The sequence below is a fragment of the Apteryx rowi genome, unplaced genomic scaffold (genome assembly GCF_003343035.1).
Source record: "Apteryx rowi isolate R43461 unplaced genomic scaffold, aptRow1 scaffold_1215, whole genome shotgun sequence".
In the NCBI taxonomy this organism is placed as follows: Eukaryota; Metazoa; Chordata; class Aves; order Apterygiformes; family Apterygidae; genus Apteryx; species Apteryx rowi.
This window is the reverse complement of record NW_020447437.1, coordinates 53,817-72,793: the sequence shown is the minus strand read 5'-3', so window position 1 is coordinate 72,793 and position 18,977 is coordinate 53,817. Positions and strand designations below refer to the sequence as shown.

Below are 18,977 nucleotides of genomic sequence, written 5' to 3'. Positions count from 1 at the left end.
GACTGATCCTTTCTTTCTTGTTCTCGGGCAAAATGAGTCAGTGCCTTCTAACCCAGCCTCTCTTTTACAAGAGATGAATGAGACTTTCACCTCCCTTCTGGACCATCCTGCAGCCATGCTAGCAAGCGTGTGGTTAACTTTGCTTGGGCCAATGGCATCTTACTGGGAAGAAGCGCTTGGCTTAGCAGTGCCTGGATGGCTCTGTGCCTTGCTTCAGTCCTCCGTCTTGATGTGGCTAAGCAGAATCCCCAGGCCGGACTAACTGGGATCAGCTGTTTCTTTTTCTAGTCTTGTCCGGGGTTCAGCAGAATGGAATCTCAGCTATTTGAGGACTTATACTCTCTAAAGCATTTGTCTTATAAAATGCAAACAACCCCCACCAGACTGGGGCCTTTGATAATTCCCCAATGAAAGTTGTGGGGCAGTTTTTCCTTAGGGTAGTACAGGTTTTATGAGGCTTATTTTCATTTGCTTTCATCTCTTAGATCATGAGCATTTCTCTTTTTCCCCCTCTGTGAAAATGATTGCGGAAATTAACTGCTAATGGGGAACGAAGCCAGCTGTATTTTTATTCCAGACCCCTTGCAAGGTTGCAAAGGGAAACCCCTGCGTCTTCCCCATGGTAGGCTTGATCTAATGGGAATAAGAGGTGAGGGGAAGCCTTGTTTAATGCTTAAAGCCTGGGATTGGAGGTGGATGCTAAGAGCTCCTGTTTCCAGCTGTGCCATGGCTTGGGGGTGTGTCTACAGAAAAGATTGTTTCTGCCCCTGTCTATTTTGCTTTTATGGTGCCTCCTTGCATATTAGCTGAGCTGCACCGTGTCCCTCGAGTGTCTCCCCCGTGCCAAATGCTCGTGTTATATCATCTTGCTTTCCCACACTCATATTCCTTTTTTTCTTCACATCAAGGAGCAAGTTTAGCTGAATCATTCTTCATAAAATATGAACGGGCTAAACAAGGCTGGAGTGACAGTCCTAGAATGATGCCCCCTGCTTTCAGGCAATGCTGTTGCCCCAAGGTTTTTTGCATACTGGTGGCCTCGTTCATGGAAAATAGTATACTGGTGGCCTCGTTCATGGAAAATCAGCACACCCAATACTTTTCAGCACATACATTAGCCAAAACTTTGATATGCGTACTAGGCTGTTAGCCTCATGCAGGACTAGGTTTAGAAAACAGACATGCCTGGGCTGGCTTGCTCGATATCCAGATATGAAGCCAACCAATTGGGGTTAAATGGGAAAGTTACTGGCTAAAATGCTGGCTTTCTCCCTTCCTGTCTTAAAGGAGATCATGATGTGAATCGGAGCTTTCGATGGGAGTGTGGTCTCTGTTCAGAGCTATAACCTCTTCAATGACAGCAGTCTCTGCAACTGTTCTTTTGTTCGTTTCCAGAAGAAGCCCTAGAGCGACCGCACAAGCTGTGCGTCTGCCCCAGCCGTGGGGATTTCCTCTGCTGGTTTCTGGCTGCGAGGATGGTTAGTATGGCTGGATTTCACTTTGGCTCTTGCTAGCCTGGTGTGGAGGTGAAATAACTTTGGTGTTGCCAGGACTTAGCTCACCTGAAGCCCCCTCAGTTCTTTCCCTCCCCTTACTTGCTCCTGTCTGAAACTTGGAGCCTCTAGTGAACCCGTGCCCAGGCTGAGCTCAAAGGGCACCTTAAACAAGCTCCAGACTGTCTCGAGCTCTCCAGAGTGCTTTAATCTGGTCTGCCAAGCCGTAGAGTACTTTATTTCCCTCTCCAGCTCAGCAAGGAGTTTCAAAGCCTTTTTAATGTGTTGGGTTACAGCCCAGTCGGCTTTGTTGCGAGAGCAGGGCTGCCTTTGGAGCCGTTGACGGTCTGCTCTTCCGAGCGAGCGCGGTCCTGGGGGCAGTTAGGCTATCGCAGCCCCTCTGCTGAGGGCGATCACTGGTGCTGCATGGGCAGCTGCCGCGCAGGCTTCTCTCTCCTGGCGCGTTAGTACCCGTGCGCGCGTGTAATGCTGCTGTACCCACCGGGGCCGGAAGTGGAGGGAACTGATTTATTTGATGCTCCTGTCAGGGACCGCTCTGTTTTCTGAAAATACCAGGGAGCGAAGCATTTTGTGCACTTTCTCCTCTCGGTGTTCTCGTGGCATCCGCTATTGATTTGCAAAGGTAGAATAAACGAGTCTTTGATGTGACCTGGCGTGGTAGCTTTGATAGCCTTTCGGGAACTGCGCTGAGACTTCAGCAGTGTTCCTATGAGCCTCCAGGCAGCCCGTGGACAGTACAGGCATCTGTTCATCACCCAAAGTGGCTGGAATGAGAGCGGTGATGATATTTCTTGAAGTAAGAAGTCCTGGGCATGTGCAGTGTTGGACTGCAGCTTTTTCCCCCCCCTCTCTCCTGTAAGCTGCAGGAAGGCTCGAGAGCAGCAGGCTGGGTAGAAGTACCCAGGAGTGCAAGCGCGGAGGAAGCCTGCACCTTTCTTGTACCTGGAAAGTACTCCCTGAATGAAAGCAGAGGGCTGTTCTGTAGGTGCTTGCCTTTGATGTCTTGTGGTTGGGTATGGGTACACTGCATCATCTGCCTGCGTATGTCGTTAGGAGGTTGGCTGAGATGTTCGTTGGACTGCGAGGAAGGGGTTAAAGCGAACCCGTGAAGGCTGGCTGATTTCAGCTCACGGCTTTCATAATGCAAAGCCGGTGGGAATTCAGCCGAAGGCTTAGTCTCCCCCTACCCCCCTTCTCCACTGCTAACCTTCCCGACTCTGGAACTGCATCTTTGCCAGTATGGCTCGCGCAGGGAAGCRCTGCAAAAAAGCAGAGGCGTGAGCGCATGAAAGATGAGACTGTTAAACTTTTCTTGGGAGAGCATTGAAAGGGTTGTTTTCTGGCACGATCTTGCTGTTTCCTTACATGATGGCTGGTATGCGGCATGCCTGTCTCTTCATCTATGATCTGCAGATTTCTCATTGCAGGAAATCTGATGGAGCAGCTGGTGTATACAGTGTCTCCGGCTCTCTGGAGACTGGTATGCAGGGAAGTGCTTGGCTTTGCCATAGGCACTGAATGATGCACGGCAACTTGCTTAGGCCAGAGCCCGTAAAGGTGTTTAGGCTCTTAATCCTGTTCTTCACTTAAACCTGAGGAAGGTTCAAGCACTTACTCCGATGCGGATCTTGCCCTTGGCTTCATCCCATTTGTGAAGTAAAATGATGAGGATGCTGCTAGCGTGCTGTCGCTTGGCCTTGCCTGCAGAAACGTGTGAATTCCCAGAGGAGGAGGCTCGCAGTAGTGGCTTGTACGGCACCTGGCACGCCGACCTCTGCTGTAGCCACGAGAGGTTACTGCGACACAGACCCTACGATCAGAGTCTCCATGTCGCCGTATAGCGTGTTTTGCATCGCAGCAGTGCTAGGAAGGCAATGCAGTCGAAGGCCTTTTGTTGTGTAGCGTTCGCTTTAAGGACAGCACCCTCGCGGTATTTTTTCCTAATGTGTAAAATCCCTTCTCCCTCCCTGCTGTTTGCAATAACCCTTTGGAAAGCTGGAATGGCTCTCCGTTTCCTTTCCCGCTCACACGCGTGCACTTGAGAGCCTCGCCAGCAGCGTTTGGCTGTTTGCATTGTGGGGGATTTTTTTTTCCTATTTTCCCAATTCAAAAAAGTGTGTAGCATTTGTTTTGGAAACAAAACCACTTCTAGAGAATTATATGGCCTCTGCAAACAGATTAGTACAAAACAGGTCATGCGTTTCGGGCTGTCCCTGAAGACTGTACGAGACAGCTCTCTCCTTCCTTGCTTTATGGTTTCACGGCTGTTGCATTTAACAAGGACCCTTGAGAAACCTTTGAAGGAGAAGCTGTACATGGTCAGCTCTACTAGTCCTACAGCACAGTCGAGATGCGTGGCAGCTTTCTGCTGGTCAGTGCTGTAATTGCAGAGCAGGGGTTTGAATCTTTTACAGAGGTGGAATATCTGCACTCCGACACGTAAGTAGGGTTTTTTCCTACCAACTGTCCTTCAAAGCCTTCAGGCGTAAAGGTGTGTTGGTAAATATTGGTAAGAGGCCCCTGGTGATAGCTGCTGAGGGATGCTACAGAACTGACCCTGTTTAACCTTCCTTTGTTGCAAACAAATGTCTCCTGGAGCAAAAGAGGAAAAAGAAAGAGGGGAGAGGAAAAACTGCCTCCTGTCTCCTTCCTTTAGCAAGAGGCAAGCTGGATGGGAAGCGGATAGCACTACTAGTAAGAGGAGCGCTTTCCTGTGTGCATGGCACTGCGCTTGTTCTTGCAGATGTGTCCCGGGCTGCTGCGGGTCCTTTGGCCAGTTTTGACAACTTTCTGCTCCGTGAACTGCAGTGATGATGATGTGCTGGGAAGGTGGGTTTTCACGCTGCGCTGTCTTTAGCCGCTGAAGTCATCTTTAATGTGTGTGGAGCTTGGTGTCACAGCTTGGGAGGAGGGGCAGGTCTTTCAGAACAGCCCTAGTCCGGAGAGGAGGTCTTGGAAACTGTACAGTGCTATTAATCTATGTGACTGGTGTCTAGAGCAGTGATTTGACAGTTCTCCTGGACCAGCGTGTGCTCCCAGCCAGAAGTGTCGTGGAGCATTGGCACCGTAGGCATCTGTAAACAAATGAGTGAGTGTCATCTTTGGCCATGAGTTTTCTGACCGCGCTCTCCCTTTGGGCAGCAGGAAGATCATATTGACAGGCCTGGGAATAGAAATCCACGTGGGCTCTGCCCCAGGTTGTGAAAAACCTTGAGTGCAGTGTCCTGGGGCTGAAAACCCAGGCAGGAACTGGCACGCTTGCTGCACTCATCTTTGTGCCAATGCTTCTGCTTTGTTTGATGCATGAAAAGCTGTGGTTGGACATCAGCCATTGCAAGTGCAGGGTCTTAATTTTCTGTGTCAAACTTGCAAACCAGGAGAGCCTGGAACAGTCCTGGAAACTCCCAAGTAATGCTCAGGCTGGGATTCCTGAAACAAGCCCTGCGGTTGTGTCTCATCCCACTTGCTGTGCTTTTCCTACCCCTTCCACACCTCCTGTGCAGCAGCGAGAGTCTTGCGTTGCGTTATAACATTGATTGCCAGCTAACGTATCCTCGGGCTGTGCCAGGTGTAATTTTACTACAGGGCAGAAGCATTAACTGCCCTCCTGGCAAGGCAAGCCAGATTGGCTTTCCAGCAGTCTGTTTCTCAGGTTGACACGGAAGGCTTTGAGGGTGTCTAGACATTTATTTTTAGGGGATTGGCTTCGTAGTTTACAGGTAGGTGCGGTGCACAAGGAGGAAAAACCTTCACAATATACAGGTTGGTCGCCAGTACCTGGTCTGTAGGATAGACGGCTGGAGAAAAAAGATTTGAGCCCCGGCRCCCTTGGAAACCCCAAGAGCTCAGTAGCTGGGTGGTCAGTGGGCTAAATCTTAAACCCTGCTTACGCTGGGATGGGGAGCTGCCTCAGCTCATAGACTTTCTAGCCAGCAAATGTGCAGAGTCTTAAGTCGTACTAAAAATTTATTTGAAGTTAGATCCCTGCCTGGTCTAAGAGGAGTGCTTTGAATGCAGTCCAGTTCTGTCCACCCTGGCTGACTAAACCATCTCAAACTTCTCTAGCCTGAAGCAGCTTTAAGCAGTATGTGCAGCTGCATCAGGAGCACAGTGCCTTTCCAAGCCCCCCCGGCCTCTCACTGCTGCTTTTTTGTTTGTTTTTGAGGTGCAATTAAAAAAAAGGCAACCCTCCATGCCCTTTCTTTGCCAGAAACTCTGCTCTGCAGGGAGGGGCCCTAGCATCATCCTCCAGGCGGTTTGAGCTGAAATAAGGGGTTCTTGATGTGTGCCGAAGGCCCTGATAGGGTTACTGGCATAGGTGGAAGTGCTYGGACCTGCTCCGTTTGTGTACTCACCAAGATGCAATTTGCCTAGTCCTCGTCACTGAGGCATAGTGAATATCGTTATCCTAACCTTACTTCTGTGGAAAAGGGTGCACCAGCACCCATGATGTAAATGGGGAAATCAAGGCACCGGAAGACTGGTTTGCCTGAGGTTATATAGGAGGTCTATCAAATCCGGTTTCCCAGATCGGAGGCTGATCCCTGACTTCTGGACTCTCTCTCTTACAGTACTTGCTTTCAATGTAGCTTTCATGGCTGCTGGGTTAAAGGTGGCTGCTGCTGCTTTTATGTGAAGAGCCTGATCATATGGAGAAAGAGCTTAAAAAAAAGAAAAAGAAAAAAGAAGGAAATCTGGCTCAATTGGGCATGCCCAATGTGGCAGGCTTGCAAAATAGCTCCTTTGTCAAGTGCTTGCAACAGAAATCTGTGCCTCACTCTTAGATCTGAAGGCCAGAAGCGTTTGTGCATGTTCATCTGGTCTGAACTCCTGCACAGCACACCTCCCTGTCTCTGCTGTGCCAAACCACTGACCTTTCTTTGTCTTTTTGGTGGAGATTCTCCAGCTAACCTTGAGTCGAAGACCTCAAGGAACAAAAAATCCTTTCCTTTCTTTGAGGATGGTTAACCACTGCAACAAGCTCTTGCTATTAATTATAGATGCTGCTTTTTTCATTTCAGTTTGTTTTCAGTTTGCCATTAGCTCTTTATATGAAACTGGATTCACTTGTGTCAGAAAGGGACAAGCAGGAACCAGAACAAATTGTTTGAAAGAATTGCAAATGCACCAGAGCATCCCTGAGCATAGCAAATTGCTTAAGCTCTGCTCCTGTGGGTTTTATTTAGATGCCACTAGAACATGGTAGTATTTATATCTGTTTAATTCAGAGTACCCTGTTGCTGCCCCTCATGCTCTTTAACTCTTTCTAGGTCAGCATGTTGTATTTGAGGATGCACAGTGGCTGAGTGATGACGCTTACCAACGTAACCAAGGGCAAACTCCAGAGCAGTTTAGCTGTGAGCGATGCCTCTATTTCCTCCTTATACATAAAGATAAATGTCAGGGTGCGTGTCAACCGTCTGGCCCTTTGTATGTGTGAATCTGTTCTTATATATGCACCTTGAGCCTAGATTGCGTGAGTGCGTTTTTGTAGCGTTGGTGATAAATCCAGAAATACGGATTGTGTTGAAAAGGAAGGGGGCCTGTTGATTTAAATACTGATGCCAATATAGCAGGGTTGTGGCTGTGACAATCTGGGGACCTTGAAGCATTAGCTCAGTGATTGTGCCGAATGCCGTGGGGAATGCAGTGTTGTGCAAAATAAAGAAATGGCTTTGCAAAGTGATAACATGCTTCAGATGCAGAAGTAATGGACAGGATCCTCTTGGGTCCACAGGCTGTGCAAAGTAGCATCCGCTGTGTATGGTACATGTAGCAGGCAGGTCTTAAGAGAAAGAACGGTTTTGCACTCTCCAAAGCAAAAGGGAAGGCAGTAGGGCTGAAACTGAGGGAAGATGCAGATTAAGGCCTAGGAGGAGGCCCCTGACGGAGCTTTTTTTATTTACTTTGATTTGTGATGTAACTGAAAAGAAAGCAGCTGTCCAGAAATCCAGGCGCCTACAGATTGATTGCTGTAGAGGAAAAGGTGAAGACCCTATTCCTTGCAGACATCCAAGGCATGGCGAGTTGGATGGATGCGGTAGGTCGTCATAATCTCTAGTGCCTCTGTTTTGAGAGGACTGGAAAGTTCTGCTGTGTGGTTCTTCATCAGCTAATCAAGCTGAACAGTCATCCGGAAGGCATGATAAGGACCAAGTCACTTTTTTTAAATAACTCTTTCGGCATGTTACTGTCTCATCTCTCTAATCCTTTTAGGATTTTGGGCCATAGTCAAGGTTAATGTGCAGTTGGAACCCTTTGGGTTTCTTGTATGTGCAGTCGCCCCTTTTTTAGCAAGGGACACATCAAGTGGTTTGTGGATAAATGTAATGGGGGTTGTCAGACCCTTGACCAGGCTCCACACAGAGCGGACCTGCCAGTTTGCGGAGGCACAGCTTTGTGCAGGCTAAGCTGTGCTGCTTCCAAGTCCATGCTGGCTTTGTGCCTTGCTGTGCCTGGTCTAATAAGCTCTCTGAGCAGGATTTGCTGGGTAGTGCCTGTCGAGGCACGCGGGCTGCGCAGGAGTAAGCAGAGCGTTGGCTGGGTATCGCAGCCCCCCTTTCGCCCGTTTCTGTGAAAATGGAGAGCTGGCTGTAGTGTATTTTCTGTGTCTCAGTGCAACTTTTATGTTTTAGACTGTGCTTATTACAACCAGTTGGCATGTAGCTAGTAACTGGTGATGATTTAATTTTTTGCAGGACATCCTAGTTTATGGTATAGCTTTTACTAAGAGGTAGGTTCAAAATACAGGGTAGTTGTTAAGGTGTGGCGGAGGATGCCAGAGTACAGCTGGGATTTGTCCAGGCAAGGTAAAGCTGTGCAGGAGAGGACCCACTTCTTGTCCCATGGCAGAAGGGTCTCGGAGCATCCAGTGCACCAAGTAGCTGCATGGGGGCCTGCTGTTCTGAGTAGGTGGTGTGCACACCAGTCGCATATGCTGCCCTGTTGAGTTTGGGCACCGTAGCACCTTTAGTCAGAAAGAAAAAACAAGCTTAAAAAGCCTCTTGATAACTACCTTCATGTAAGAAAGCAAACCATATTGAGAAGCTGGAGCGGGGGGACACAACTCAGCCTTTTAATTCAACTGCGGATTTATTTAATGTAGAGGGAGGTTGGGGAGTAAATGAGGGAAAGTGGTTTTTTTCTTTCTTTTTTTTCTCTCTCTCTGCCAAATTCTTTATTTAAACATAAAGGCTTTTCCTGGCTACTTGCAAAAAATACCGTTAGCAGAGTAGTCCCATGCATGACTCACTTCTTTCAGGCTGTGGTTCCACTGCAGCGTAAGCCAGAAGATCTCACTGCTGGCTGCTGTGTTCCCGCTATTCCCCCCGCACCGATGCAGTACTTGCTGGATCTTTTGCTGAGATTTTCCAGCGCGCTTCACTGAAGCTAGCCTGACAAAGATGTGAACGTCAACTGCCAGCGTAGCATGCTAAACCAGCTCTGTAAAAGCTTTGAGTGCTGGAGCCAATGTCAGGGAAGAAGTAGATGTAGCTTACGTTGTGAAGGAACTTTAGTCTTAGTTAAAGATTTTAGTCTTCTCCAAACGGGCCTAAAATACACTGAGGAAGGATCACCTTACACTTACACTGTTTTTTTGTTTGTTTGTTTTTCCTTTCTTCTCCTTCGTGCTTGGCCAATGCTAGAGACAGGGTCATGGGTTAGATGGGACCTTTGGACAAAGGGCAATTTGCAGAGCAGCTTTCAGAATAGGAGATGTTGCATGCACGTATATTGTGGAAACTAATAGGATAACATCATCATTAGTTGCTTAGAGAATTGCATGAAAAAACAGTTTGTGTCCCAGTAGAGTGTCTCTGCTCATGCTGGTGGTCTTTACAGTCCTAGCTCACTCAGACCTATTACACTGTAATATCATCATCTTCAGCTTTTTAACTAAATGGAGCCTTGAATTTTGTACATTTCTTTCCAGATTTCTTCAAAGCTCTTGTGTTCTCCTTCTCCCCCCACTTCAGCTTTCCCTGGTAGATTATAGCCTGCTGGAAAACATAGAGCACATTGTGAAGCCCAAAGCAAAAGCTGACTCGGCAGTCCTTCACATTTAGGCTGCTGCTGTTCATGGAACAGGAGGGTTAGGCTTAAAATACTTCTGCCAAAAAATATTGCTGCTGTAACAGAACTGGTGCCCATTTTATTAGCTTTTGCTCTGTCCTTTAACTTGACTTAAAAAAATAAACAAACTCACTCTACTAGTTCCTTAACATAAATCTTCTGGGAAGGAGGGATTTTTTTCTTCTTTTTATATGCTGGAATAATTCTGTTTTTTTTCCATATGAAGTGTCTGGAATCTCCTTTCCAGATCTCCAGAGAAGGCTCTGTCTCAGGCACAGTTAGTTTTGTTACTAAGAGCAGCTCCTGTCCTTAAAGGATTTGAAAACTCGTGTAAACTGAAGTCCTGGGAGCTATTGTATCGAAATGGATAGGACTTGCTTATAACATGAATCTCAGCACATGGATAAGCCTTTGCAGGTTCAGGCCCCCATGTGGTCCTTTCAGAACAGGTCTTTCTCTCTCCCATGGGACATCTGCCAGATTCCGCTGAGATCTGCAGAGAGCCACCCGCTTTCTGCTGGGGACCATTTCAGCTCCTAATCGTGAAGCTGTATAACCTAGCTTACGCTAGGAGTGTCTCCACAGCTCTCCCAAGCTGCCTGGGGTTGTAGGAGTCGCTGCTGGAATCGGTGCTTCCTCTACGGAGGGGAGGTGGAATGGAAGTGGTGCTGGTTGGGTCCCTTTACAACAGGCATTGAGCAATACAGGGAGAAAAAAACGTTCCTCCTTATCATTCCCATCATCCTTACTACCTGGAGCTACTGCTTTGGAGGAGATGGGTATCAAGACCTGATCTGTGCGCCCAAATATGATCTCACTGATGTATGTGAAACTATGGATGCAAACACGGCAGCAGTGCAGGACTCGCTATTCTAGTAAAGTGTTTCTATAGTAAAAAGAAAAATGAGTTGTCAAGTTCCTGTATTCTCCATAAAGCAACCTGTGATAATTTGGAGTGATATTTCAAGAGAAAGCAGCTTTTGAGGAGGGAAAGGGCCAGAGAGCAGTGCTTCACACAATGATGGTGGGAACTGTGGGTGTCCGTCATTCCCGGAAATATACTTAAGTGCCCTGTTTCCACAGGGGAATTAAGAAGTTATGCAGACTCGGCCTAGTTTCATTAATGGATTTAAAACAGGTTTTGGCAGAAAGCAGCCAAGCACATCAGGAATGGAACAGAAAATATTCTTCCAGAGTCCAAGAGTCTGGAAACTGCCTCACACACCATCTAGAGCAAGTGACAAATGCTGTTTTTGTTGTAATCTGAAATCTTTCTCTTCTCTCCCTCCCCCACATCCATCTTGTGCATTAGCGCTTGGGCTATTTATTAGCAAATTTAAAGCCACAGGCACAGGACTATTGTGGAATCACCCTAGGACTCCTGCACTGGAGGAGGAACATGTTGCATTAAAAGGTACTTAGAGAATTCGAGTTTCTTGATTGCCTTGGCTACAGTTTGAGGTATTTATTCATACTTCTAGCTTTTAACCCTTATATCTTCAGTCTGATCTGCATTTTTGACAGGTGATTATTATCACTAAAAACACTGACAGCTCCGATAGTCTTGAATGCTGCAGAAGTCCTAATGCTAGTTTTAATGAGCACAGGTTGTCTTTGGATATTTGGGAAGACAGGTTGTAGAAAGCTTACACAATATGAAGTCTGTCTGTCCATCCTAGGGCAGCATTACAGCATTCCCATTCTCACTATCAGGGTRTATCTTCCATGGTCCGAGAGCTTCTCTGAGATCATGGCAAAGGGGATGTCTTTGCCCTCAGTGATGAGCACTTCCGGTCATGAAGTCTGGAACAAAATGAAGCCAATACCACATGTTCTGGAAAACTCCTTTTGCAGGCGTTTACAGCACTTTCCATGACTGCCTTCAGTGCCATTTTCTAATTCTCCATGTCTGACATGAATACCTTCCTCAGCTTGTCCTTCTCCTGGTTTTCCCAGGCAGGCTTCCCTGGTGCCAGTGCACATGCCTGGAGTTGCACATCAGTGACCCCAGCTTCTGCTCTTGTTTTTCACAGCAGGTACTTCGTACAAAATTAATCTTGTTGGTTATGTGACTTGTCCAAGTCCAAAAGAGAAACTTGTCAGCATCAGACCCAAAGCTGGACTGCCAGTGTGTGAATACCTTCTTCCTATGCTGAAAGACTGTAGGAACAGTCAAAATGATTGTGCAGAATGTCTTAGTTATGCCCTCTTTAAGATTGGGATAACTACTGCACAGGCTGTTACGCTACTTGGAGATCTGTTGATGGAAGGTGGCTGGATGTTGGGAGTCTTGGTGGAGAACCTCAAGTACAAGGTTGAACAATTAGCAAGTATTAGGATGAAAYGAATTTCAGAGGTTTGCTAACCAGAGGGTCCTATTTTAACTCCATAATTTTTGATAGGTTTGTTTGACTAAAAAAAAAAAAAAAAAAAAATCTTTGTGGTTGTAGTTGAATTTTGAAAGGAGCCTGCCTCTTGCAACAGAGGTCATTACTTTCAAACAGTGCTAGAGCTAGTTTGTTATGTTTTTTGTGAGTATGTGAAAGCTCTGAAACTTGTTTTTCTAATGTGCTGTGACTCTGTCACTCGCTTCCCCCACCCTTGGACTCCATCTGTACACTTCAAAATAGTAGGAGGAAGAGGGCAGAGAAAGAACAAAGGCTCATAATACAAATGGAAGGAAACCAGGGAAATACAGGAGGAAATGGACAGTGAGAAATACAAAAAAATCCAGCTGCGGTGAATGCACGGGGCATGAGTGCACAGGGATGCTTTCTGCTCGGTATTCAGAGGGGCAGAGCTCAGGACCTGGATTGTTGAGCTGAACTTTCCTTTGAGTCAGTGAGCTATTCAGGCACCTAACAATGTCCATTATGTACAGTCAGCTTGTTTGTTTATGCCCAGCGCTGGATTTCTTACCTTTCTTCATGTACAATGGAACAATATCCTCTGTGCGAAGTGGCCAGGCCCAGCTATTTTGCTGCATGAATGCTTGACTGCCTGCTTTCAGCAAGCACCTCATTACCCTCAAAGTTCATACGCCTAAATCTTCCTGTGCTGACAAGATGCCCAAGGAGAGCATCCTCTAACAAAATTGCCGTTTCTTCTTGTTTGACTGACAGCAAGTGTCTCTTTTTTTACTTATCCTTCGAAGAAATAGGAAGAGGTGGGCCCCTGCCTCTCCAGGGTACTAGTGATTGAATCAGTACCGTGAGGCAGGCTGAAGAGAAGTCCAGAATAGCACTGAGATTTGGTGGCAGAGTGGTGCCAGCCCGTAAGTGATGCTCGTGCCTCACCGCGGAGAGAAGACCCAGAGAACTGAGGGAGAGCATGCCCGCCGTGGAGAGGCGGGTGGCACTGCAGCCTGTGTCCTCACTGCAGGATCGGTGGAGTTGTCAGCCCACGTGAAGGCGCTTGGATTTGCTCTAAAGCTGCAGAGAAACCCGCTGGCCCAGGTTTAAAGGACAAGGGAGCTCCCCTGAGAGGTTTTGTATGCCTGCAGCGGGGTCGGGGGCGACAGCTGCATCAGCACCCAAGTTTGCTGCGCGGTGGAGATGGGCTCTGTGACCTTGGGCAGCCCAAGGTTTTAGTCCTGTTACTAGGAAACAGCTCCCACCTCCTCTACAAAATATAACCCAATGTCATTAGAGTCTATGGCTGCGCTGTACCTCTAACGTGAGAGTCAAAGTGCAGCTTTCGGATTAGAAAGAACCACGTAAGGTATGACTTGACCCCAGCCGGTAGTTTGCTACACAGGAGCGTTGTTTGCAGTTGAGAGAGGCACTCTTTAACCCAGCCCATGGAGAAGCAACTGTAGGCAGTGACTGAGCTAGAAATAAGGTGTATGTTTTGCGGTGAGAGTAACTTGGGCATTGGAGCAAGTCTGTGCAGGCGATGGTGCTTTGTCCTTGTGGTATTTAAATGGAGAAAGCATTTTGGCAACTTGCTTATTCAGTCCTAGGCCCTTATTCAACCACTGCTCATGCAGTAAGAGCCACTTAGCTGCTTTTAAGAAAATTCTTTAGAAAAAAAAAAATGAATTCCATGCATTCAGGGAAACATCTGTCATCATTCTGAGCAGAAACCAGTTAAAACAGTCCTTGGAGCATGTGGAAGATCTCCAGTTTCTTGCTGCAGCTATGCAGTTACTTCTTTAAGAACAGACCTGGATATGAAAGGTAAAGAAGGTGTTTTAGCAACACTGCTTTATATATGGAAAATCAAGCAGTGCCTCTCTGAAGCCTTGAATTGCATGTACAGCACAACACAAAAGGAGTCCCAGCTCTGACTGTGATAGACACCCTTCTAATGTCAATTTTGGACCAAGATTTTCAATAGCAGTTAGTTTTGGGCCCACTCATGTATGTTCCCAGAAAATTGCTTTGCTTTGTAAGTCAAGCTCTTTTAAGTGTCTTAAGCTCAGCACCCCAAAAGCTAGGCTTTGCTAGGCGCTTCTGGAAGATGCTGGCCTGAGCTTTATTCTCCTGACACCTATCCTTGCAGTAAGAACTGAGGGATGGAGCATTTAAATAGAAGAAACAAGCTACAATGCAGCTAGATAATGTCAATCTTGTTGTTGCTTTAATATTCATTGCTAGGCACAGCAATCAAGCTTTGTCATTTTTAAGTTAAGTAACCCTTAGTCCTAGTCGGCTTCTGGCTCAGTCATCCCTTTCATGTATATAGACAACAGCTGCTAAAAGCATATCTCTATTACTTATATTTCACTAGGTTTTTAAAGATTAAGTCTGGGCGTAGAGGATGAAAGGGTTTTTTCTTTATCTTTTAATAAGAAACTTGTATTTGCAGATATGAAAAAATAGAGCATCTAACATGCTCTCTTCCGTGCTGCTTCCTCRGAGTGGGATGGGGGTAGGGGAATGTTTGGAAATCCTACAGGGAATAAAACCATRTCCCTCTTGGTCTGTTGTGTTTACCGCAGCCCTGCCCTGTTCCCTAAATTGATGGGTAAGGATTTGCCATGCTGGAGTTCTCATGACATGCTGTACTTGCAATGTAGGAGACGGAGCAGRATACATGGGAATTAAGTGTGGGGGGCTTTGCATGCTTTAAACGTGAACAACAAAGGGGAGGATGATCTCTTCTTGCTGCCTGCCTTATGCCTGTAATGCAAGGACCTTGACAGATTCCTGTAGTCATTTGGTTTTGCTGTCYCCATCGACTAACAAACCCTTTCTGGAGAAAGGATATCTTTGTTATTGTTGTGGCACTCCAGCCCTTCAATCAAAAAATAAACATCCCCCAAATCTCTAAAATACTACTTGGTGAAATTGGAGGGGACCAGGTTAACACTTTTGTATCAAAAAAAGCAGGGGAAAACAGTTTGGAGAAGGGTTTCCAGCTGCCTATGTTTAAAAATGTGGCGGGGGAAAGGGCATTGTTCCCAGTGTAAAACAAAACCAGAAGCTTTCGTGTCCCCTTTGAGGCAGACACGTGTGGCATGAACAAAGATGGTCTCCTTGCAATAGCCGCATATTGAAAGGAATAGCGTAAAGGTTGTGTTTGCCCCAGTGTATGCTCAGGAGAAGGGTGTGAGCTGTTCCCACACAGCCTTCTCAGGAGTAGCCTGAAACAATATTTAGCGTCCTCCTGCCAGCCATTCGTCTTTATACCGGCAGGTTGAAACAAGTGATGGAGTTGCTTCAGGGGAATCTGATGGTGAGCTGGCTGTGTGCAGCATGGTGGACTCAGCTGATGTCTTGGGATGCTTGTTGTGTTTGCTAGTCAGCAGCAAGGTCACTAGCTGAAGAACTGGATGCAGAAAGTCCAGACTTTGTGATCAGCAGACTGGGAGGGCGAGTTGAGCACATCATACCCAGTGTGCTCTGTATTGCAGAATTGGCATGATGTGGTTGAGGAGGCCACAGAGAGCTTCAGCCCAAACTGAAGGAGTGTGTCTGCACCATGGAGACCAGTCGAAGCTCTGGGTGGCTCAGGGACAGTGCTGCTGAGAGGCTGGCTGTGGCTTGCTGCTTTGGGACCCCTGGGTAAAACTGCATATGCTCCGGGCCAGCTTGGGCTTCTCATGCGGCTATAGGGGCAGCCACCTCCTGAGAGGCAAAAACCTTGGGGAAACCGTGCAGCTGGAAGTGCCCTGTTACCTGCCTGATTTTTCATTTGGGTTAAACGCTACCTGTATCTGCAGCTTACGGACTGGCTGAAAAAGCTTTGCCATGTTGTGAAGGTGCTGGTAACTCTGCTGCACGCCGAATCCAGATCAGGGATTTTCTTCAGTATGCTTAGATTCCTTTGCTTTTTTAGTCTCTCCAGTTGTAACGGCCTCAGGACCTGACGGCAAGATGTGCAGGGTTAAAAGAGGAGGTGATCCTGATAGAAAAGTATAGCAAGGAGCCAGTACCCGTCAGCTCTCTTTGGCCCTGCCTCYGAGTTTGCTGTGAGACTTCATCTCTGTGTACCCCAAATCACAGGACGTGCCTCATTCACAGCCTTGGAGAGTAGAGGAGCTGCGTCTTTCCTCTCCTAGAGTAATTTAACTCCTAGGATGGAAGAGTGCAGTGTTGTTCACCACAGTGGTTTAACCCTGAGCGTTCAGGTCCCCTTTCCCAGTATACCAAGCAATACCAGCTGGAATTCAGTCCTGGAGAATGATGCAGAGCGGTGCAGGTTTTYCTGTCTGCAGGAGCAAAGGCGAAGGAAGGTCTGGCAAGCTCTGGGCATGGGTAGTTCTGCTTTTATGTACCCAGAGCAAGCTGGGCAGGGAGGCCCAGGCAGGGCTGTGCTCGGGACCCTGGATCTAGCAGCTCACCAGTGCGTGTGGTTCACTGGTTAACTGAAGAGGAGTCTAGCTGTAATTCATGCCTCTGCTCATGCTTTGCGCTTTAGCAGTGCTCAGGTCCTCCAGAAAGACGCGTTTGACGCTTCTGAGATGCGTGTGTTGAGCTCAACCAAGTGTGCAAGTTCAGGAAGCCAGCAGGGAAGTTCTGCCTCGCGCATGAGGCAGAGGAACCAGGTAAAATAAACACTTGCCTTCTGAAGTGGTTACTTGGAATTGCGCTGAGACAGACTTTCCCATCTGCTGAGTCCTCTAGGGAGTTGAACCCAGCAGGGTCTGCTCAGGTAAGCACCCCACCTGGTAAACGTTCCTGTGTGATTTTACTAAGAGGAGAGGAAAACCGGAGCAGGGGGGATTATTCATGCGGTAGGAATCTGGCTTCTTAGCTGTGCCTTTAGGCATATATTTAAATGGAAAGCGCTGTCGGTTTTACTTCTGTCAGAGTGTATTCTTCCAGTTGCTGCGTTCAAGTGAGGGTGTACTTTGAAAAATGGTTGTCTGTAGCGGCAGTTTCGCTCTGTAACCTTTTGCAATTCAGAATTGGTCTTATTTGGTCCTGGAAAAGGATGTATGGATGGTCTTCCTTCGCTTTTGTTATTTCTGTCTGGAGTCAGCATGGCAATAATAACGGAGGAGAAAGCAAGCTTCAATTTGTACTTGCATGTTGTCAACATGTCATGTTATCAAGCTTGGGACATTTTTGTGTATTCCCCTGTTCCTCAAGATGGGGGTAAATCGGGGTCCCCAGAATAGGCTTCAGCAAGCAAACGTTTGTGGTAACYCACAAGCCAGGAGGAACCCTAATTTGAGCCACAGACCTCTACAGTTCTCTGTATTGCCTCTCTGCTGTGTTCCCAAGTTGTTCACTGCATTGCATCAGAGAAGTGTTTTTTCTGAAATCTCCAGATTTTCAGTTTTTGTTGCTGTACCATTACCGACAGCTTTCATACCATGCTTTTGCTGCTTCTCAGAGGACTGGACTAGCAACTTTGTTTTTCCACAGCATTAGGCTGCACTGCACTTCTCCTAACATACAGAAGTCTAGAGGGACACCATGGTCATCCAGAGTCCATAGACAGTTTTAAGCCTTCAGCCTCTCTGCTGGAACCCCTAGAAAAGGAACTCGGTTACGAGCACTGATTCGGTGAGATGAACCTTTCTGTCAGACTCTCCAGGCTGGGTTGTAGACAAAGCTCATCTGTATTCTGACCGGCTAGGTCAGCTCTCTTTTTTTTGCAAAACCCCTGAGTTGCCCAGCATCTTATTTAATTGTAGGAGGGGGTGATGCTAGCTTTTGAATGAACTGTCAAGTCTTAAAATATTTGGAGATTTCCCCCCCCCCCCTAATTCTCAGGTCCTGGGGGAAGCAATCAGGTAAAGACCCCAGCTTTCTAGTGAAGAAACCAAAGTTTCTAGCTCTCATGGCTGGAGAGGAAGGGGAGCTACTTTTGCTAGCTTAACCTAAGGCTTAGAAACTAGGAGGCAAATTAATATGCTGTTTCTGTTTTTCTTATTTTTATGCAATGTCTAGCTTTTAAGCTAACCTCAACTGGAGGAGATGCGGAGGCTGACTCATGACTTTTGAACACTGGAGTTGGCAGCTCTGTAGAGAAGAGTGCCCATGTGCTCTTGGTTACATTAATGTTCATGTGCCTATGAAATTTGGGTGTGTGCTCTGGTTCACAGCGCAGCCCTGCTTGTTACAAACATGTGGCTGGATGTAGGTGGCCTGCCCTCTATTCTGTAGTTTGGCTGGTGCTAATACATCAACATAATGCAAAGCTGCCTTTGGTTAGCTGTTTCCTTCTCACACATTTATGACAGTGCRTATGGGTTTTAGGGATTCAAATCCTCAAGGGGAGTTGCTGCTGGAGGATCATGATTGGCCCTGTTTTAATTTCATGTTTGGAGACAATGCTTTGTATTGAAATTTTTTTTCTTTTGGCTCCCGAGTGTATCCAGTCCCTTTCTATAGTCTAAAAATTTGCTTATTGTCAGCAATATTATTGTCCTGTTTTCTATACTAGATTGGGATAAAGCTGCTAGATAACTTTTATGTGSATCCCAGTCTTGCCAGTTAATTATGGGCTGAAAGAGTGGATCAGCTGTCTTGATTAAACAGCAAAAGCAGGGGAAAGCTGGTGGTGTTGCATTTCTTGCCTGCAGTGATCTTTAGCTCGGAAGAGCACGTCTTTGCTAATTGACTGCTAAATGAGAGTGCTTGCTGAGGTGCACTATCTTGCCATTTGAATCCTTTAAGGAATAACTCCGATCAGCTGTATGTAGGGCTCTTAAATATAATCTGCCTAATTACTGGGGGACTTTGACCTTCTGGTATTAAGGAGCCAATGCTTTGGGCTGCACAGCAAACCTTGGAGATGGGGGGGCAGAGCTGCAGAGGTTTTATTTCTGCAGTGGTAACGTTCCAAACGGCAAAGGACTGCTTTTTTTAATCTCAAAACAAGACTTGAAAGCAGCACAGCGTCATTCTGGAGATATGTCTCTTAGCTCGAGATTTCTAGGATTGGGGACATGTTATCGCATGTCTGGACCACCGGTTAGACACCTTTCTGGCC

The 18,977-nt window shown here is 46.9% G+C and overlaps 1 protein-coding gene across 10 annotated transcripts in view; it reads left to right on the top strand.

Moving 5' to 3' along the window:
• CFDP1 (craniofacial development protein 1) overlaps nt 1–18,977 on the top strand; it is a 71,935-nt gene that overhangs the window by 26,839 nt on the left and 26,119 nt on the right. For 6 of the 10 annotated variants that reach the window (XR_003257774.1, XR_003257795.1, XR_003257796.1 and 3 more), the window contains exon 6: nt 1,396–1,478. The exons of 3 other annotated variants lie outside the window; for them this stretch is intronic. Coding sequence is in view for 4 of the 7 variants with exons in the window: in XM_026091546.1 (XP_025947331.1) it covers nt 1,396–1,478 (83 nt within the window). In the remaining 3 variants the exon portion in view is untranslated. Of the gene's footprint in view, nt 1–1,395; nt 1,479–4,257; nt 4,344–6,784; nt 6,805–18,977 lie in introns of those variants that run through there. One more of the 10 variants, XM_026091512.1, reaches the window with a different exon arrangement.